The 22869-nt window shown below is 38.0% G+C and overlaps 2 protein-coding genes across 2 annotated transcripts in view; one reads left to right on the top strand and one right to left on the bottom strand.

Annotated features, from left to right (window-relative positions):
- Positions 1-22869, bottom strand: part of LOC145783507 (E3 ubiquitin-protein ligase RNF14-like) — a 311490-nt gene that overhangs the window by 179566 nt on the left and 109055 nt on the right. The gene's annotated exons all lie outside the window — the stretch shown is intronic.
- LOC145783243 (signal transducer and activator of transcription 5A-like) lies at positions 52-21038 on the top strand. Its single transcript, XM_082595056.1, has 21 exons — positions 52-173; positions 2097-2241; positions 5408-5567; positions 7851-8019; positions 9583-9672; positions 10567-10674; positions 11565-11664; positions 12224-12324; positions 12724-12884; positions 13595-13741; positions 14317-14419; positions 14514-14593; positions 14731-14818; positions 15868-15999; positions 16821-16913; positions 17064-17238; positions 17780-17924; positions 18025-18164; positions 18456-18605; positions 19055-19249; positions 19706-21038. The coding sequence occupies exons 1-21, from the start codon at positions 114-116 to the stop codon at positions 19771-19773; spliced, it is 2610 nt and encodes an 869-aa protein (XP_082451182.1). The 5' UTR covers positions 52-113; the 3' UTR covers positions 19774-21038.

Here is a 22869-nt window from a genome sequence, read left to right as displayed (position 1 = left end):
CACTAATCAAAATAAAATCTTTATACTACGGTGACATTTTTTCAGTTAAGAAATATAATGTGTCAGATCTGTTTTCTTTAACTGTGATAGACGACAAAATAAACACTGGAAATATGGATAGCATTGACTCACCAAGCACATCTGCCATGGTCACTGGCCAATATCAAGATGTGGTAAGAAAAGTTGCCATTGTTATCTCAAACCAGATCTGGTGTACAAATTTGCCCATAAATGCTATGACATGATATATGTCAGTCATTAGAATCGACCCAGACATATAGGCAGGGTTGCAAGTCGATATTGAAAAAAGTAGGGGATAAATCGATATCAATAGACAAACAAAAAAGTAGAGAAATATCGGATTTCGATAGCCTCCCAAAAAAGTAGAGAATAAAAAGTAGGCTAATCGATATTAAACGCAATTAAAAAAATACCAATCAAGTATCTGATTTTATACTGCCTACCAGTGTTCCCTTTCTGCTCAATCATGCATAACTTCAAACAAAATGCTTATTCTTTCAACTCCGCTTGATTAGTATTGTTCAATTATTGTTTTTCTCGCATGAGCGTCAAAATATGCTATGATATCTTTGTCCGTCGAATGTTATTAAGTAGAATTAAAAGCTTGAAAAAAGTCTCAAAACAATCGAATAAAGAATATCAATTCAGTCAAAAAAAGTAAAGAAAGAACCATAAACAATATTGGCGGAAAAAAAGACTTGGACGTAATCGATATTGAAAAAGTAGAGAATAGCGATTTGGAACCGATACTTGCAACCCTGCATATAGGGTGAAGTGTACGACATGTACAGTAAAGCAACGATAAAGTAATAGATTGAGTTTCGCTTTTAGCAGCATGATCGTTACTTACTTCACACTGTGTATATACAATACATATTAATAATGCAATTCGCTATTTCCACCGCGAACTCGCAGCATCTGGCTAAAACAGGTCATTAATGTTTACATCAAGGAAGAAAGGCAAAGTAGTTTCTGGTCGATTCTAATGTACATGACATAGTATTTTAAACAAGGCCAAGACTTGTACACCACCTCCCTCAATATAAAGAACTGACAGGCATGTTTGGAATGAATCCATAGGCCTATCCATCAATTGCCGATGTATGATATATCATTTGTGTCATGCTTGATATCCATTACTGGAACTATTAAATAAGATTTTGTATATGCTCAGCAATTTTCATGCATTATACTTCATTAATTGTAGGAATCTTTATCCTCACACTGAGAAAAAGCTTAATTTAATCTTTTGAGAGCTTAATCCCGTTAGTTTTGCATACTTGTAAATCACGACTTTTCAACATAAGTTTCAACCCCTGTGAGGGTCGCAACTCGCTTTCAGATCCAGCGTATCATTTTCAATGCTTTTTGCCAGAAAAATTAAAACTGTGTTTTTCACAATCAACCATTCCTCGACGTGACATTGACATTATTATTCTATGGTTTAAGCTTTCACACTTTTGAAGGCTTTAATAGAAAAACATATTCGATATTTATAGGGACAATCCCTTGATATTTTTTACCTAGATATAGCATCGTAAAAGGACAGCAAAACGAGACATAACTAGATGTGATGGTGAATCAATTTTGCGTTAAATATGCTTTTGTTAAATATTTTTATAGGGATTGTGAGGCTACTTTAATTGCTCTGAAGGGGCCGCGGTACAAAAATGATTAAAAACCCCTGCTGTAAAGGCTTTGAACCACTGACACAGGCGCGGCTACCCAGTTTTGACAGAATGCGTTCTTTGATTGTTAAAGTGTTGTTGTCCGTGAATTATTCTATTCACTAGATGTCGCTGAATGAAGAGCAGAGTAGTCTTTGAAAATATGTTGCTCAAGAGCACACCATGAGAGTTGAACTAGTGCTGCTTAATCTTGCAGTTTTTTTGTTTATAAAGTGGGGCCCTTAACCAATTGAGCTATCAGGGCAGACAAACTTTTTTTCGGAAGTCATCTATAAACAGTTAAAGATGGTAGATGGTATAAAATACTATGAATTATTATTAAAAGTTTTTTTTATGCATTACCAGTTTGTAGTTGTAATGAAAATTTTAATTAACTCCAATGTGTAGGATCTTCAACCATCCTTCACAGAGGGATTGAATGAAAATGATATTGATGAGCTGCTGAAAGGAATTTGTATGGACGGTGGAGTTGAAAATATGTTTGGTAGCATGGAGATGTCTGGAAGATACCAGCCCATTCAAGTAGACATAGGTTTGCAAAGCAATTTCGATTTTGAAACAGATTGTTTTTTGATAGACCAACAAAACTTTATAGTACGTAACCAATTTTATAATCTAAGTTTTTTTTCAATGTACAATCTACATACGGTACCTTATTCATTTGACGCCAGACTGTTTTCTATTATAGGATGTTTTCTAAAGTGTAAATATTTTTTGTTGACTGCTGTTTAAAATTTACCTAGGTCATATTTCTTAAGCAAAGTTAACCTATTTAACAACTTAATGGTTACTGCACTGACCCTAGGATGTGGCTGGTGCCCCGACCTTTCCTGTTTCACCTTGACCTTTACGTGGTATTGTCTTTTGGTATGCACAATGCATTTACAAAGTTTTATCCATTTTCAACTACGTTTACCTCCACCGCCGAGGCCATTTTGAGGCCCACTTTTTGAAATTTTTTATGTTTTTGCCACTAGAGTACAGTGTATAATTTTTTCAATAATGGGGGGTATATTTAAAAGATGCCCTATGATGTTCTGAATTGTTAAAAATAAAAATTGGAGAAATGGGATAAGTATATCCAAAAATATTCAAGTTTTGTCACTAAATTTTTGCACAATACTGCCCCTAGTGGTGAAAAGAAAAATTAAAATATCTTAAAAACTACTCATCATATTGTTATGGAACTTGCATGCACCCCCCTATTTTTGTGGGTAAGGAATTTAATTTTAGCAATATTTTTTCAAAATATTACCACTAGAGGGCGGCAATTCTAATTTTGAACTATTTTTCTGTAAAAAGGTGATATTGTTGCATTTCTTGAGCTGTGCTATCTGAAGAATACAATTTCATGACTTATGCACAACAAATTTTATTCATTGTAAAGAAACTGCATGCATGCATGTTGGGGTGTGGCTGGTGCCCCGACCTTTCCTGTTTCACTTTTTCCTTTGCGTGGTATTGTCTTTTGGTATGCACAATGCATTTACAAAGTTTTATCCATTTTCAACTACGTTTACCTATGTCAGCCACTGGCTGAATATTTCAAAATCAGCCTTAATTTATAGAAAATATGTATTTGTTGCTCTGACTACCCCATAGCTAATCACTTTGTTAAACTCTGATCACATCAAATACAATTCAAGAACAGTCAGGATTAAAGAACTAAATAAGAATGGTAACCCAAGTAAACAATTAAGAAGCTATATGTATATCACATAAACTTATGGTTGTTGTTGTTGAAAAAACAAATAACAAAGTTTTATTATAAGCCGCTTTTCTTATCGAAAATGCCTCATCACTTCATAGGCAATTCATTGTGTTTGCATTCATCCTTCTGCTGGTCACAAACAAACTGGGTTAAGCTAAGAACACGGATAGGCCTACTCTGAATCGGAAGAACAAATATCCTGTTTTGAAGCAAATTGTTCAGCCTGTACAGTACACACAAACCCATTTTTTTAAGTTGTTTTTGCCAAGATTGCAGAATTTGCAATTCGGTTTTGTTGCACTAGAATATTGTTGCGAAAATGCCCCAATCAGTATAAACTTCAATAATCCATTAACATTAAAATTCAACTTCAGTTTAAGTGAAGAAACCATGCTTGCAAGTTTTTTCTTCGGCTTCGCTGATCAGGTATTCTAGCTCTATCCTTTTCCACGACTTGTAAAACGTCTTGATATTTTTCCTCATCTTTAGCTGCTGAAAGAAAGTCATATGATAGCTTGACACTTCTTTCAGCGCTATCATTGACAACCATAATGCTCTTCACTTTTTCACATGCTTGCTCAAAAGCAGAGCATGCTTCCCACTCTTCAACTGGACATTTCAAAAATTGAGTATCATTAAAATTTTAAAGAAGTTCCACGATGATGGACCAATAAATGAAGCCAAGGAAGAATCAGAGTAGCACTGTGGCAATATAGGCTTGCCAAAGCCGTTCTCAAATCTTTTATCAAAATGAAACTTTCTTGTGCATGAAAATAGTTTTTCAAGCATTTTATATTTTTCCCTGCTGCAAACACTCTTGCTAAAGAGTGAGAGAAGAACCAACTCTTCAGTAAGATACCAAGTGTGGTTGGCAAATGCTTTGAGGGCTGATTTGGATATGGTATCACTGTCAAAATTATGCATGCTTTTGAATAACAGTAGATCATTGTGTGGAGCATCTTCAGCAAAGGCAGCTGTGTACTACCACGGCACATATACAAACACAATATATTCAACAAATTGACAGATTTTTTGATGTTGATTTACTCCAAAAACTGCCCTTTTGGAAGCTTTTCGGTTATTCGCTCGTGGAGCATAACAAGCTTCAAGGAGTAAATCAACTTGGCCATCCATCGACATTTATCAACGGCTCCAGGATGCCGAAGATCATATACATACCGTACTGGCCTTTATTCAAATACATAATTACTGTACCAGTTGAAGCAACTCTGCATAATCTTCTCTCATGGAAGATTCACCATCCAAAATTCTATGACAGAAATCTATAATGTAACTTGTGTTTCGTGGTCCAGAATAAAAACAGTAATCGTTGTAGGAAGTGTTTTCCATCACTGTAGAAAAGTTATCACGAAGTCTAACAATACAGTAATGTCAGGCCCTTTAGAAGCACAGATATTCAAATCGTTCCAAACTTACGTTAAAATAATTTCACCAACATGATGGCGACAAACGCACCATAATAGCTGCTTGTTGAGCTTTTCCTGAAGGCAAATGCAAGCTGCGGTCAAATGTCCTGTATCGCAACTGGTTGTGTCAAAAAACTTGTGTCGTAAAATTCGTAAAAACTTTCAAAGTAACCTCATTCTTATCGATTGTGGTAGTCTGAATGTGACAAAACAATGATTTATTGTGTCTAGAAAAACTTCACAGCTGTTTCAGAGACAATGCATCAGTGACATAACAATCATAAATTATAATTACGGGAAACAGCAAATAGCACTACGCTGTGTTGAAATATAGCCTATCTCTCGTTAAGAAAGAAATTTTCAAAAGCTAAGTGGGCAAGCTAAACCTGCATTGAGTTTGTTAAAAATTGGCAGGAAGGTTTTTTGTACCAAAAGACAATGCCACAAAAAGGTCAAGCTGTTTTGGATAAATTTTGAGGGGCACCAGCCACACCCTAACTGACCCATAAAAGTTTTTTATTGCTAACTGACCTTGTTAATCGTGATGTATTGATACATAGTGGACAGCCATTGGATTGGCCAGTGGAACCAGTTTTGTCAGCTATCTTCTACAACAACAAACAATGCCGTGAGAAGTCAGATGGATCGTTACAGTCGAGAATTTACTGCCATTCTTGAGTTTCGAGCACAATTCTGTAATGCCATTGAGAGAAAATGTTGGTAAGAGACGTGATTATATTTTATGTGAACTTTGTTCTTCTGTGACAATCAAGTTTCATCATGTGGTTCTGTAGATTTTAAGCTGCCATCATCTCAAACGCAGCCTTTTTATTATGCTGTGACACTGACAGGATAAAAACCTAGAACCTACAAGTTCTATATGGTTTTAAATATTTATGAGATAATCTCGATATGTGTGGAGCAAAAATGGAAAGAGAGCTTCGTGAGCCACCATTCGACGACCATAACTTATCGTAATTAGTTTGTTTGTAACTAGCATTTCAACTACTTTGTGAATAGTTTTTTTTTTTGTCATAATACTTGAGCATTTGTTTGTTTTGAGCAGTAATGTCTATACATCACGTACAGCAAGTTTTACAAACTTTTTTGGGTCACAGAGCAGTATTTGTGAATCTGTTTCTTGCAAAATCCGATCATACTTCACGTCAATTCGTTTGCCCAATGAACTTGACAGGATTATCCAAAACAAATAACAATGAAGAAGGTGGCATGCGAACATGGGTTTCAGCTTAGGTTTACAAGTTACAGTAAAACAAAAAAATTTGATCACATTTATTAACAAGGCTGCAGTCCTCGAAATTAGCGGCGGCAAACGCAATTGCCGTGGTAAATGCTGCCGCAAACGTCATAATCGCCATTCTGCAACGGCAATAAAAATGCCGTCGCAAAATGAGCACTCAATTAGGACAAAAATTGTTCAAAATTCCTTCCTGTGTTATTTACTCTCAGCGGAGTTTAATCAGCAGAAACATCGCACCAAGACCTCACCTCGGACTATTTTACTTGCTGTGAACACTCATGCAGTCTTCGAAATTAGAATATTTTTACTTGGCAAAAACGTTGCTGATGCCAAACGGCAAAGTTGAAATTGCCTCAGCAATTGCTGTGAACGTTTATAACGACAAAATTGTATTAAAACATGTAAAACGAGAAGCGAAAAATATAGTCTATCACGACCGCACTGTGATTTGTTGTGATGCATTGATGCAATAATAGTAAATACCAAAAGTAGCGATAAAGCGAGCAACGCGATGCGCACGCTGTTGCGTTAATTCACGTTAAATAACTCACGGGGGAAAAGTAAGTTAATTTTGGGTTTGTTCAACGTTCGAGTCAGCACAAAGCGATTTAATTTTCCCGGCGGGTTATATTGTGTACCCAGACATCAAAAACCATCATTTTTACAATGATTCAACGTCTACAGACGTGGAATCAACGCAAAAATGAATTTTGCTGCCTAGGTAACAACAATGCACAAGAAGAAATTTACGTTTGTTTTGCATTAATTCGACATCTAGCGATGTTGAATTATCATAAAATAACGTTAATTGCTCAACCAGATACCGGTTACAAATTAATAGCTCTCTGCGAGAAGATTGTCTCGATTTACGTTTACACTAACATAATTTCGGCACAATTGGGATACTGCGAGCAACACAAAGTCTGACTCTGTTGGATAAAGAACTAGTCAGAATCGGAATCATCCTATGCTGTATCGGAGGATGAAGTTGTCGCGTCGTCACTGGAATACTTGAAGACGCAAAACTGTCCGTTCATGAACGCGCCATGCCATATGATCGGAAGCATTACTTTACTGCCGAAGAACCATTTATCCAATTTTGTACTACTTTTTTAACTTGACCCGTAGCTTTTCTAATTCCGATTTGTTTCCGTCATCAAACTCTTTACAAATTTTGCAAAGTACCACACTAACTTTTCCTTCTGTTCCCTCTGTTTGATAACCAATAGCAGATAAATTCCACTTTTCAACTGTATCTTCCTTCACCATGATTTACGTTCGCAACGACACCGGTAAACAATAAGCATTCGATGAAAGAATAGCTTTTGCGTAACTATTAAGCCAGTATTTATAAGATTGCAAACTTTTTACAGTTCACAAGAGCATTGTCAGCGCATAAAATAGCTTGCGTGATGCTCTGGGCTACCGCCGTGTGACACACGATAAAGCGCATAAAATTTCGTTTGATTAAAATTAAAGCATACGGCAATTGCCGCCGCAATCCAAGGTTTGTTGATTTGGCGACGGCAATGTTTTTGCTGTCGTAGATGGAAGCTAATTTCGAGGGCTGAGGCTGACAACATTAATGGGACATTGTTTTGTAGTAATCTTTGTTCTTTTTTTTATGTTTTTCCTATTTGCCATTATTTTATACATTTTTGAAGTGACAAGGTCACCCACCCTGCTATTGTGGGGATCGGAACAGTTTTAGATGATGATGAAGGTATTGATCACTTTCATAGGGACCTCATTGATCCAATCAATTACCAAGTGGGGGATGACAACATGAACCGGGCCAAGGCGATTGTGTTTAACCTGCAAGAAGAGATTAATGTGTTTTTATCTGATCCAAACAATAACATGACATTTGAGTTGGGTTCTCGACTCCAGCAGTGGCAGAGAGAACTACAGGTACCATAACTACATTACTTTCCCAGCTAGCAAAATCCGTTTTTTTAGATTGATGAATTAATATATTGATCTACAGACGTTGAATCAATGTAAAAGAACGGATTTTCCTGGCTGGGTTGTTTTGTTTGATGTTCTTGTTCATCCAACATAAAAAGCAATGTTGTTTGGTTTTTAGCAGCACTTTTTAGCATCGTTTCTTCAGTACAAACAACACGCGTTCACAATGTGCAAACAATCTCCACTTCTTAATACAGATTCCTCAGACACTTCGTTTGCATATTATTCGTGCTTCGGAAATTTTTTCGTGGTTGCTGTGTCATGTATAATTGTACAAATGTTAAACTGCATGTGTATATGCTAATATATTCACTTCCGTAAACGTTTCCAACGCTCCAAACGATGTGCTATGCCTGATCTATACCGGTATGCTTTCAGTTTTCATGGGCCTTTCTTAAACGTTTTACGGGTGTAAAAGTTTTGAATATCGATTTGGAAACATAAAACCGTCTTAGAATAAAATTGTCACATGTATTAGTGCTAAATTCTAACTTGTTAATAATTCTTCGCTTAACTTTCACACTATAAAAACAACTAAAATGACTGGAATTATAGGTATGAATGATGACAAATAAGTCAGATACAATAACGACCTCATGCGCTCATTAGAAGTGACAAAAGTTAATTACAAAAGTTTTTCAAAAGATATCCGTTGCAGTATAAGAAAACAGCACAAATCAATGCTGATTTATAAACTCCTGTTATATAACTATTTTTTTAACAAAGTTATTCAATATTGAATGTTAAACGTTAATCAATCCTTTCTTGTGATTCTTATGCCATGTACTTCAATCCCAGATGTGAAGTGTATCCCAGTCTCAAAAGGTTGCTAATTCGTAGTTGGCACAGTTCTAATGCAGTTACTCTTTCGCAATTATCACATCACTGAGCAAACAACAGAGTTCCCAGGAACCAAACATTGTCACAAGTTCTTAGAACCCAGATGTTTGTCGCACAATCCTTTACAGTTTATTTTATTGATTTACTTTTATACTCGGGTTCCTTACACTTTGTGTGTTCTTAGAAGTTCATCTTAATTACTTTCTATTGGAGCAGCAAACACATTCCCAGACTTATTGGTTTAATTTGTGTGGTTAAAAATCTTGTTTTGTGACAATGTGGCCTTTATTTCTGCGCTGTTCGCTGTATGGCTCGCCTTTGACTTTACGATAGAGCATAAACCGGTACAAACCAGTGTGATACAGTACAACTTCAGTTTTTTTGTGGCTGTGATAAAACATTGGCCACTGGACGTTTTTCTACATTGTATCTCCTACTCCTAATATATTTTGCTCATACCAAAGACTTTTTAAAAGTGGTGCTGAATCTTACCTGCTTGGCACCCAGGAAAGGAATGGATACAGGATAATAATAATAATGCTCTTATCTGTTCATTTGCATGACTGCGCTGACATGCCTGCTTTGTAAAATCACCGAGGGCAACGGATATCTGCGTTGGATACAACCTTATATAAAAACAAACATTATTATTCTTGTTATGCTCAGGAACGCTATTCTGATCAGCCTATGGAGTTGGTCCAGCTAGTGATGAAGATGCTCAAGAAAGAACGTTCCATATTAGAATTTGCTGCAAATGTAAGATTTTTGTCTGCTAATGTTGGTAAATGGTAATAATTTTTTACAGTCACAACTTCTGTCGCTGGCCTTACACAGTTCATTGCTTGTACAAGGATTTGTTTGCTGTTTTTCGACATTGGTGTTTTTTCATCAAACTAAACTATATTAAACTAAAGATGCGACTAATAAGGTTCACGAAATAACTTAAATATTGTTTTGCTAGCATAACGTCAACTTGTCATTAACTCCTCAGTATCGGGAAATCAATACATTAGAAAAATAGTAATAATAATAATCATGTTTTTATTTGCGCCCATTGCGATAGCATACAGTAGGCTACACTGCGATCATAGATCCGACACAACAGACGACAGGCAGCAGCGAAGTGACATAAAGTCTTCGAGTCAGCTACTCCCCTTATTTTGGCTTGCCATTAAGAGGCTTTTGCCGAGGCACAGCCACATGCTCTGAAGCGGTGTCGATTCCACGTTCTTTCAAACGTCGCGCAGACGTTCTCACAACTAGGCTACGCAGCCGAAAAACCTTTATGCTAAATTTGGACTTGCTTACAATTGAAAACAAAGACACTGGACATTTCTCTCTCATAACGATAAGGATAGAAAAACAAGTTATGAAACTGAAAAATCGTGACGTTTTGGGAATCCCCTTTTCCAAAAGGCTGAACTCATTGCTTCACATTATATTCAAATCTAACAAGTGCATCAGGTCGATCTCAAAAAAGAGAGTCATGCTTTGAACTCTTTGTGGTCATTGCTTTTCCAACTATCACTATCCGTCTTTTTACGTTAAGTCACTGTTTGCTCACGTTGAATTAATGTAAAAAATGGATTTGGCCAGGTGAGTTATTTATGTTCACAATGGATGGTCGTCATTCCTGCTGTTTTCACTTAGCATGCGACAAGCACCATTAACCAGGGAGGGTTTCTATCAGACGGAAGGTCCTCGGTACAAGGAGCCACAGGAGAGTCTCAACTAGAAAGAATACAACTGATTATGAATGTAAGCAACTATATGCATATATATTGTGTTGAAGTTTTGTGTTCATAGCACTTAGCCAAAACTGTTTGAAAAATGTTACGGAAAGCAGTTAACGGCTTCGTCGAAACGTTAATTTCAGATTTATTTCGCTCTGCATCGAACTGTTAAAACTTGTCTCGGGGTTTTTGTTTGTCACTTTCTCACAGGGTTGTCGGTATTTTACCCGACCCAAAAAAACCCGGGTGGGTTTTTTAAAAAAAAAACAAAAAAAAAACCGAGAGCATCATATTTGTTCAATTTTTATCAGAAAATTAAAAAAATGAACCAAAGTACTACAAGGTACTTAAAACAAACTTCAAATTAGGACTTAAGGATGTGATTGTGAAGGAAATTTTCAAGGATAAATTGAAAACACAGTGGATATTTCTGTACACAAAAATCAAGTAATGCCACTTTGTACTACACTAAAACTCATTTCTGCAAGAAGGCCTCATAGTTAAACAGCCCTAGTGCATTACTTTATAGAATTATGCCAGCATGTACTGTGAGTGAGAGGCACTTCATTGGTAAAAAGTAGTATTTGAGGTGAAATAAGCATGACTCTACCTTTTTTGCATCTTTTTTAAATAAAACCCAAAAAAACCCGAGTTTTTTTAAAAAACACCATGCGGGTTGGGCTTTTTTAAAAAAAAAACCCGGGTTTTTCTCAACCCTGCTTTCTCAGGCTACAAATCAGCCTTTTTACATTGATTTAACGTCTGCATGCGTTTAATCTGCTTTGAACAATGTAAAAATGTAAAAAATAATCATTATAAAAAGGCTGATTGGCTGGCTGGGGTTTGGCTGGCTTTGTATGTTCATTTGCAACCTTGCACTTAAACGATTGTAATGACGTATCTATTGCTTTTCAGCAAATCAGTGAGCTTGAGATGCACAGCAGGGAAGTCACAGTTCGTTTGGATAAAATGACGTCGGAGTACCAACAGTTACAACTTTGCACGCAAGGAAATGGTAACGACCGCTGTTCGATTTTCTTGGTCTATTTTCTTTCAATCGAGTGGCGTCTTCGTGTGATCTTTCTGTTTCATAGCTGATGTTACAAAAAGAAAGTTGGTAGTTCGTAGTTGTTGAAAGAAAGGCGGCCGAGAGAAAGGAATTGGCCACCCTACTCTCGTTAGTGCCGAAGGCTTAGTATAATGAGAACCTTATCTTCTCTTCCCCCCGATGCTTGGATTCATGTATGGGACTCGCCTTTACCTTTTTACCACCACTATTCGCTTCGCATGTTTTATGTTAGTTTGAACGATTTACTTAATCATACTCTCAAGAACGATATTTAATGTCACTTTGATGACAAATAATAAGTGAAACTTACTTTTCTACGATATGTTGAAAGATCTATATTCAATTAGACCCCAACTATTTTAGACTAGGCTGGGACTGCAAAATGTCTATGAAGATGAAATGGAATCAAAAACCACTATTCTATTATAAAACACGTTGTTCTTTTTGTAATCAACATTGCTACTGGTTTGCCCAATTTCAAAAAAAAAAAACTCATTGCTTCCAGTGCGAGCTCTTGCAAACCCACAGAACTTTGCGAACCGCAAGGACCAGAACGCTTGGAGGCCTCTTCTTAAACTCCACGAATCCTTGATCCAGAACAAACAGGTGGATGAAACATTTTGTACTGGTTGTTTTCGCTCGTAAGATCGTGTAGAAACTACATGTACATGTTTTTGTATTTTTTGTGAAAATCTTAGAATTATTTTTTGGTTGTCAAATCTCAAACAGCAAATCGGTCGATTTTTACATTTAAAAAACGACTGGTTTGCTGTCTGGAAAGTAACACCTAAATGTTTCTCATGCTATTCATTTTACCACCATGCCTTGTGGAGTTGCTTTTGTTGTGTCATATTGGCAAGGTCTCGATATCGACATTTATCACTTTTCTCCTTGACTTGAACCTTGTGGAAGACACGTTTACAGAATACTGTTTTCAAAGTAAAACAATTAAATGCAACGTTAAACTACACAGTTTTAACGTTGGTTTACGGTTTTCTGTTTCAGTGTTTGATCGCTCAATATCACCAAGAGAGATTTTCCGGCCAGCTTCCTGCTCTGGTGATGAACGTGAAGCAGGAGATCGCTGTGTGGCAGCGAGGACAGGCCTGTTTCAACAATGGAAAAAACGTATCTGATTATTGCGATATTGATCAGCTTGAAGACTGGTAAGCATGCTCGTCACCTCTTTGTTTTATAATTGCGGGGTGGCCGAGAGGGTTAGACTCTTGACCTCTAACCAGAAGAATCGGGTTTGAAACCCGGCTACGATAGATGTTAAAAAAACTTGTTTACTTCTACCAAAATTGAAATAAAATTGTTGTGTATGTAGATGTAGATCAGTTCTGTAATTTTAGTTATGAAGAACATCAGTCAGTTGGTTACTTGATAAGGGCTAACATGAGTACGGCCGAAAATGTTTGTAATTTTTAGTTTATTATGTTATTATGTTAATGCCCTTTGGTTGTTAGGTTATATTTGTCTATGAAATAAAGTAGTTAAGCGTTTCAGTTACTGAAGATAAGGCGCCTGGTAGAAAGGTACTCCCCACCCTACTCTGATTAGCGCGGTAGTTCCAGTTAAGCACAATAAAAAAATTTAGCATTTCGCATCTAAACTTGGTTCTTCTCTAGCATCGGAACACATTTTCCTCGGTTGCATTTAGAAGAAATGTTTTGACCAGTACCCCGATATCTTTGGTTAAATAGTTATCAGTTGTTTACTTAGCTCCTGCCCAAACAAAAAAATCAGGCGTTTTTTTACATTGATTCAACGTCTGCAGACGTTGAATCAATGTAAAAAACGCCTGATTTGTTTCTGGATGTGTGCTGAATTTATTTTCCGGTTCCTAATCAACTCGATCCGTTTGTGTCTTCAGCTGCAAGCCAATCGCGCAACTTCTTAACACAAGTTTGGAACAGATCGTCAAGCTGCGTTACATTGACGTTGACTCGCCAGCGGAACAGCAGAATCTCAATGGATTGCAGCAACATTACGAAGCAACAGTGAAGGACCTTGTTGAAAAGTAAACCTTTTATTTAGAACGAGCGAAATTTTTTCTCTGGTCTGTTTATCAATCCAATATATCTTCCTATTGTTGATTTTCATCTTACAGGTCTGACCGCAAAGTTGTTTTGTTATGTAATGCTCTTCAACCATAGCGACATTTGGGGTCAGGCTTCTAAATTCAGTGATCACACTTTCACAATTGGATCATAGAAGATGTAATGCACATATTTAGTCTAGAGTTCAAAGTCGAAATTATATCTGCCTTCAGTCATGATTGTAGGTTTGCAGTTTGCACGTTGGCAAGGTCTGTGTATGCAGGTCGCTATGCTTTCAACGATAATTCTATGTTGCTCTCACTGCTGCAAACAGTTTCAACACAATCAAGTATTCTGTAACCTTGTCATATTTTGCTTGTCTATTCTGTAACCGAAGTTTACTTTTTCAACATCTGCAAAAATTGGATCATTGTAGAAAAGCTTTTGCAAAAAAATACCTTTCAGTCTGCAACTCAGCCTTTTTTGCACTGATTCAACGTTTGCAGACGTTGATTTTATGTAAAAAACGGATGTCTTACGTTTTCAATATTTCCAGCTCACTGGTTGTTGAAAAGCAGCCGCCTCAGGTTCTGATGAAAGACAAAAAGTTTGTTTGTCAACTTCGTCACTTGCTTGGCAACAGACTGAGCAGCCATCAGGTAAATGAACATTTCAAGTTTTACGATTTCGCCAGTACTGTCAAAACACGTCAAATACGCGTGAATCTAAGCGTCTTTTACCATTTTCTTACAGTTTCGCTTCGACACAAAGGTTTGGCTCATTAACACCGAGTCTGCTTCCGCCATATTGGAAGGAGGACACAATGTTGAAATGTAAGTCAGTTGAAATGTATTCCAGCTGGCAACAAAACGGTCTTTTTTGCGTTCAACGTCTGTAGACGTTGTACCAATGTAAAAAAGCAATCTTACTAGTTGAAATTTCATCGTGTTGCATTGCACCTACTCAACAGACAACCTTCCGGTGAGATTCTCAACAACTCTGCCAAAGCTGATTTTGTTGATCAGACCAAGCAGTTGCTGGTTCACATGAGAAACATGGTGAGCATGGCTACTTAAATTTTGCTACTGTGTGTTTCAAGCATCTGCTATAATCCGTATTTTTGCTGAACCGAGACAGTGGCTGGAAATTTTACCCCTCGTTTAGGCTGCAATGCTGGACACATATAATGATGTAACAACCAATAATTATTGAAGAACGAATATTGCAACAAGAATGTTCGCAATTTTTGAAACTAACATTATAGTGCACGAATTGTATTTAGGGTGCGCTCTGCACAATTAACAATGTACCCCAGCCTCATGGGCGAAACACGTGTCTGTCGCTGTCAATTCTTGCTACAAATCGGCTGCCGAGAAACATATTGTTGATTGGAAAGTCTGAAAGGCTAGCGTGGAAGCTACACCGTTATGGTTGGCGAATCGCAGTTGCTCGCTGTACTAGTGAGTGCTCAGCCTTGTGCTGATAGCCGGGAAGAACGCCCCTTTCTTCACAATGTACCCGAATTTTAAACTTTTTTTTTTTTAATTCTGACCCCGGGATTAATTTGATCAAAATCCCGACATTTGCCAGAATGTATTTATAACGCAACGCCTATGCAATAGGATTTGGATACAATTTACGTACTGTTGGGTTATAAGTTACAACGGCATCATAGGCCTGCTGTGTTGTGGATTTGGTATGTACGAGTACTGTTAGCAATTTACCTAATCTCAAAAAATCGCGGGATTGTAGAAAAAAAATCCTGATCCTGGGATTTTTAGGTTGGTCCCGAAATCCCACTAGTCCACAACTCCACATACTGTGCAGCATATCAATTTGTTGCCAGAACTACATTTTAGATATGCTAAAATATATCATCTTTAGGTCAGTACGATGATATAGTCATTCAACTATATCATCTTTGACAATCGTAAAGAGTTTTTTGAGTTTATTTTACATGAGCAAATCATTTACCTTTTTCATGTTGTCAATGTCAAACCCTCGCTCTCCCAATTTACATTGTTCTTCCACTTTAACACGAGTCAACGTCTGCAGGCGTTGTAATGTGAACAGGAAAGATTTTCTTAGCTGAGCTCTTTGCATACAGAGTCTGCGGATGCGGCAAAGAGGAGACAGAGGACGCGCGGACTGTGTGGCCGAAGAAAAGTTCTGCATGATCTTCAGATCAAATCTCTCCTTACGATTTCCTTCCAACACTGAATGCAATGTTGTAGCTCAGGTTCGTGGACCACATTTTCTTAATGCTCCAGACGGCAGACCAGTCGTTTTTTTGCATTGATTCAACGTCTACAGACATTGAATCAATGCAAAAAACGCCTGATTTGCTATCTGGATTGCTGTTTTAGTCTTCGTCATGGACGTTTGCGGTCAGAGACGTGAAGGAAAGTACCAGCTACAGATTTAGTGTAAAACTACGTTTGGCTGCGCCTCAGTAATGCGCTGATAGCGTTTCAAACATACGCATAAACACATCCTTGCCAACGTGCCAATCTATAGTAATGACTAGAGGCCGGTGTAATTTTAATTTTGAACTTTAAGCTAAATGTACTTTATATCTTATTGAAATGACAGTTTTGAGAATCCAAATTTCCAAAGTGTGATCACTGAATCTCCAATCACTACAAAAGTTCTACTTTTACTTTGAAAAATGACAAACGTTTTACCAGTGTTGCCAGATGTTCTTCAGATTTTCAACACAAGTGCCAGAATGGAGCCTCTTTTTGTATGACAAAAATAGCACAAAAGCAGCCTAACACACACAAAACATACACACAGCCTATAATTATTATCAGCTACTACTCATATTATCAACTTATATTATCCCTTCTGACTGTTATCTGGCGTAGCAGATCAGCCTCCAGCCAAATTTGAAGCTGGCACTTTGACATGGCCTGTGTATACAGGTCTTGATTTAGAAAATACATGAGTTTGAGCGACAAGGTGCATATTGGCGCGGCTGCAAAAATGTATCAATGCAGTTAGTCGAGTTTATGTGAACTAATTAAGTTCAAAAGGTGAAAGTCATTTTGTTGTTTTCAGACCATGTCACTGCCGGTTGTCGTCATCTCACACGGAAAGCAAGAACCAGACGCCCAGGCCACCATATTCTGGGACAACGCCTTTGCTGACAACGTAAGTTCTTGCTATGTGTAGATATCTGCGACGCAAGACTCGATGACTCGATGCTTTACATCGAGTCTTGACGTAAGGCTCGATGCGTCATAAGATTCGATGCGTTACGGCGACGCAAGACTCGATGCTTCACAAAATATGCGTTTTCAGCTTCGGAGACGTCCTTTCGAAGTGCCCGATTCTGTCCTGTGGAGTGTGATGCTGGATGAATTAGATTGCATTTGGAAGAAGACATGCCAGGGAAGCGGCGGCGGAGGAGGAATACAAGAAGAAGGACGCGGATTAGACGAAGATGCAAAGCGATATCTTACGATGAAGTTGTGGGGTGATCATATTGTCTTATAAATCGCTGGCATGATCGCAATGTGACAGTGTAGAAAAACAAAGCAAAAATTTGAAATGTGTAGAAAAGCATAATTCATTTAATTTTTTTTGGACATGCAATTGTTTTCTTGCATAAGTTGTAACTTCTATTTTTTCGCAACCACTTACTGTACAGAATATATTTTGGAGTTATGATATTTAAGCTGCCTAAATTTAACGATAAAATTCGGTGTGTATGGAAAGAAGCTCTCGCTATACCGCAGTGCAACGTCAGAAAAATATTTCAGTTATCATCATTATTGTTCTGCATAACTGTTATTAGAAATAGGCGAAAGTGGATATTATTGTTATAGATAAACTTTTTTGCATTGCATTTTTGATGTTTTGGATTTTTTAGGAATCTTACCCAATGAACCTAAATATTTGCCAATGGTGTAGATTAATTCGTCTGATAATTTTCCTCCTCCCCCAGCTACACCAACCTACCTTTAAAGTTTGCTTGATTAGACGTTCTATTGTCAAATTCTTGATTCATGTCACAGGAAGGGATGATCGTAATGTCACGGTGAACTGGCGCCAATTCAACCGTGACAGCCTTCCCGGGCAGACCTTCACGTTCTGGACTTGGCTCTTCAAATTAATGGAACTTGTTTCAAGTCCGTACGTCAAGATCCATTGGAATGCGGGGTAAAATGTTTGTTCTTCAAGGCAATGTTGGTTTTAAAAAAGTTTCTAATATTCATAAAATTGCCTATTTTCCACCATAAAATTACCTGTCTTCTACCAGGCGCATTAAAGGATTCATCAGCAAAGCAGACTGCCAGAGGATCTTGATGCAACGTCCGCTCGGGACTTTTTTGTTCCGCTTCAGTGATTCTACGTTGGGCGCCGTGTCGATATCCTGCTTCACGTTGAGCAAGTTCTCAGGTTCGAAAACTTCAACCAGTTAGGAATAATGTAAAAAGGACTCTTTATTGCAATGTAAAAAGGACCAACTTTGCCAGCTGGCACGCAATAAATATCTCATCTGAAGCATAACACGCGCGTGCTGCATATGTCTTGCTTTGCAACAATGATCGGTTTAAGACTATCTGCTATGTTGATAAATAAAAGATTGAAATACCTCGACCTCATCTAGACTAAAGTATTCACCTCTCATAAAAATAATCTCGCGAGCACATTTTGTGACATTCAATTTGTACAATGTTTTTTGTGCAGGCGCAAACGAAGTCGGTCATCTGGAACCAGACACTATTGCCAAGTTTAAGGCACGGAGTTTACCAGACATAGTGAAAGACATCAATTTTCTTCTGTATCTTTATCCGGACCTCCCGAAAGACACCGCTTTCGGCCAGTTTTACAAGAAAAGTAACCAAACCATTATTTTAAAAATGTTTTCATGTCAACAATCAATCCTGCAAATCAGCTTTTTTCACATTGTTTCAACATCTACAGACTGCACGTTTTAGTTGAAGCAGACAAGTTTGTGTCCAGGGGCGGATCCAACAAGTAGCCTTAAGGGAGAGAGAGTACTATCAACAAAACACAATGAAGTATAGGTCTACAACTCTGCATGAATCCGACTTTGCAAATACACCGTGAATGTAGTAATTTTTATGTATTTTAAAGAGGGATTGCCTCCCTCCTGGTCGGCCACTAACTACTAAAATTGATGTAAAAAGGTGTGGTTTGCTGGCTGGGAAAGAAAACACTCTCTGTCTAAACTGTCTTCAATTGGTTTTCAATTGTCACCATTTAATAACAATGCAAATTTTGCGTTGTGGAGATGATCATTTCAGTCATTGTTTTATTACCAGTCAAAGTACCGGACCCGCGCAGCGATTACTGGCCGAAGGAGCTGCATGATCACGTGGTGTCCAACAATGACAGATCGGAAAGCAACTTGATTGACAGGTCTCCAGGCACTCCTCTTTCTCCCGGATCATCTTTCCATTCTCCACAAATCCAGATGACAGCTCTATCATCCACGGGAGGATTTTCTCCTCCACCCAGTGAGTATATCACTATATCCAGGCAGCAAATTCGGCCCTTTTTTACATTGATTCAACGTTTGCAGACGTTGAATTAATGTGAAAAGGGCCGGATAAGAGTTCGACTCTACTTTTTGTTGTGAAAGGATTGGAATGAAGTTGTTGGTGTCAAAAAATCTTGACTGTCCTTGTTTAGTGCATTTGATCCTACTCCATGACCCTGTGATAAATTCAATGCTTATGGATGAATAAGCATAGCATAACATTGTGACCGTGGTTCCTGGTTTGATTTATGTTGAAAAAAATATACGAAATATACAGGTTGGCATACCAATTTTTCTTCGGTCATATCGCCTTGATCTGAAATATGGTTTGTTGATTTTTGAACATGTTTGTGCTGTTACATTTGCATGCACAAACGTTGAATCAATACAAAACGGAAGAATTTTACTAACTGGTTATGTTTTTAATTTTCAGGTTCACGTTTCTCTCCGGCACCAAGCCATGGCACTTTTTCGCCAAAACGCGAAATTGACATGGAATAATGTGGCGTGTGGGGTGTCGCTGCAGGGTCAGTGTAGCGAGACAATATCAAGAAGTCCACTTTGAGCGTCATACAAATTTTTCGATGCGTACTGTTATAAATCGCAATGTAATTATTTCAGCCCGCAAGTCGCTATTTTTTATCGTTTGGACTTGTTGAAACGATGTAAAAATAGCAACTTTTGCTGGCTGGGTTTATTTAATTAAGACTGTGCTTGCTTTTTGTGTCAACAACCCCCGTACTAATTATAACTTTATTGTACTTCTGTTGTTTTGTTTATTTTGAATTTTACTGCCTTCATAATCCGAGGACTTCTGCCATAATTTTGTTCAAGCAAGCTAGTGTGCGTTGTTACAAGCTATCAGCTTATGCCTTATGCATTGGACAGTGGACACCCATTCCTTTTCTGGCACTTACAATGCTTTTACAGTTACTTTTATTGTACTACAATTAAATCATGCTTGTTTCTGATTGTGCCTTTTGTACATTTACAAATGTGTCAACATTTGCTTCGTCGACCTTTATTTAACAAGTGAATTTGCCAAAACTAACTTCTTGCACTGACAACAAATGTGATTACATCGTATTTCCATTTAGCAATGTAAGCGGAATGTATTTTGTGGAATGTGGAGTTTCTCAAACGTTGTAATGTTTTTATTCCATTTCTTGTTACCACTTTTGTTCAGCACTTGTGTAACAGGAAGAATTACTGTAGTTGAGTGACGGTGCAATGATGAAATGATGCGATGCAGTTTTTAGTAACCCGTAGCCTATTCTGACGACAACATCAAGCTTTTCAATATTCAGTTGTACACAGTGCCGGATTTACCAGTCAAAGAAACGTCCGATCCTGTTGACGTCTCGGTTTTTGATGCTCCATAATCCGGCCTTTTATGCGCCACCAACCTACGCGTAAAGTAAAGCCTTCATTTGTTACTGCTGTTGCAATCGATCTATTTCAATGTGTTTTTTTCGTTTTGCATTGCGAATCGAGATTTTTCAATGGCTGCTTTGTATGTATTAGCTTACATGGATGGCATGATAGCCAACTATGTAGTTATTGAAATGAAAAAAAAGTTTCCAAAAGGATTCTTTCACTTGTTTTTACATTATTTCGCATAAAAAATGTTCAGTGCCTATTCATTTAACTAAACGTTAATTTGTTGTGCCAAACTTACAATAGTTTCCTTGATTGAGCAGTACATCGTTCGTAGTGCAGTACATTTGGCATTGGCACAATATTGAATTAAATATTAGATAGCAGTATTTTGTCTCTCAGTGCCCTATGAATGTTTTAACGATGGCTATATAGAGTCCAACATATTCATTAGCGTTTTTTCAGTACCGGTAGCCTAAATTAAAAGACAAGAATCGCGTAGTCCTCGTTATCGACGTGCCCGAATCACCTCCATGTCGACCAGCTCAAAGCGTCCACCCTGGTCAAACCGACCTTGCTTCTTTCTTCCTTAACTTGCCTTATCCATTTTCTTGGGGTCGACCACCCAGTCCCAACACCTACGCATCTTCATCCCTCCTCAAAACATGCCCATTCCCCTCACTTCATTCACTTTCTTCAACTCTTTATAGCCTACTTCCTCATGCAACCCACGCAAGTTGACTGCTTGCTTGTGGGAATCTTTATTCTCGGACTGAGAAAGCTTCTTTGAGAGCTTAGTAGGCTAATCCTGACAGTTTTGCATACTTTAGACTAGAGGGTTAGTTGAAGCAGGCCCGACCACCGAGTTTGACTGAGTCAGGCGCTTAGCCAATTGAGCTATCGTCAAAAAGTGTAAATACTAAATAGTTCTCAGACTTTTTTAATGTTGTAGTAGACCACAATTAATCAAGTAGTTACCTACACTCACAGTTTGCTAAACATTGTAGGCTAGTTGGACTCCCTTTGTTTCGTGAAGGAACGAGGATACCAGACTTCCTTGTTCAACAGTGACCTGAATCAAAAGGCTTTTCTTCGTAGAACGAAGCTATGTCTGTGCGTTATCTCCAAAGATTTTTCTGCGGTGACAATCACCTAAATATGAAGCTGTTGCAGGCCCGTAGTTGCCGGGGGGCAACGCCCCCCCCCCCCCCCAAGCTCAAAGCTTTTAGTTATTTCCTTGTAGAAACATAAGCATTTTAAAACGTTTGTCTGACAATCTGCTGCGTTTGGGACGCAAAATGTCCTTTCCAAGCGAAAAAATGCGTTCCACAGCCGCGCTGGATGGTATTGGTGTGTTGTATTTCAAAAACATGCCTTGAAAACGTTTACTCTGAAAGGTATCACTATTCTAAGCGTGCTGTGATGGTTTAGTATATTTAGCTTAAATCTTTTAGTGAGGTCCACTGCACCAACATCGCTCTTTTCAGGGGCACAGAGCTCTTGAATTAAAGTATCTTCAACCTCCGTGATGACATTCATTAATTTTTCGCTTTCTCTCTCTGATCCCTCGTGCTCTTTGTTTCAAAGTTCTAAAAATCCACATTTTCAACTGCTTAAAATTGTTATTTTTTGTCCTGAAAACACCAGGAATGGCATTTTAGAGCATATAAAAGTGCAAAATTTTCTGGGGCGGGCATGCCCCCAGACCCCCTAGGAGGCTCGCGCCTTCGGCGCTCGTCCGTTCCTGTCACTTTATGACGTCATATTTAACATCACTATTTATAGCACCCCCATGGCCAAAAGTCACGAGCCGCCACTGGTTCATAGCCTTTTACTTCGCAACAGCTTTTGAGCCCCCCCAAGCTAAAATGTATAACTACGGGCCTGAGCTGTTGGCTATAGCTACCGTACGCAACGAAAGCGTTAAAGCAACCAAAGCTTTCGTTGTTCTTTTGCATACCACATAACAGGCTTATAGCTTACCACTGCAGTTGAGAAGATAATCTGGGTCCGGCACGAATACAATCCCAAAACTAAGACACTTCTAAGCATAGTCGTAGGAGATGGGGGCGGTTGCTCTCTCGCTGAAAAAAAAACGTCGCGAATTTGGGCAAAAATGTCCAGTTATGTGGGCCAGTCAATCTTTCCATGATGTTTTGACATCTAACCAGTTTACAAACTTTACATATATTGTTAGGCTATAATTTATGAAATAAGTTG

Source organism: Aplidium turbinatum, chromosome 14, assembly GCF_918807975.1.
Source record: "Aplidium turbinatum chromosome 14, kaAplTurb1.1, whole genome shotgun sequence".
Lineage (NCBI taxonomy): Eukaryota > Metazoa > Chordata > Ascidiacea > Aplousobranchia > Polyclinidae > Aplidium > Aplidium turbinatum.
The sequence above is the reverse complement of the archived record's forward strand: the minus strand, read 5'-3'. Positions and strand labels throughout refer to the sequence as shown.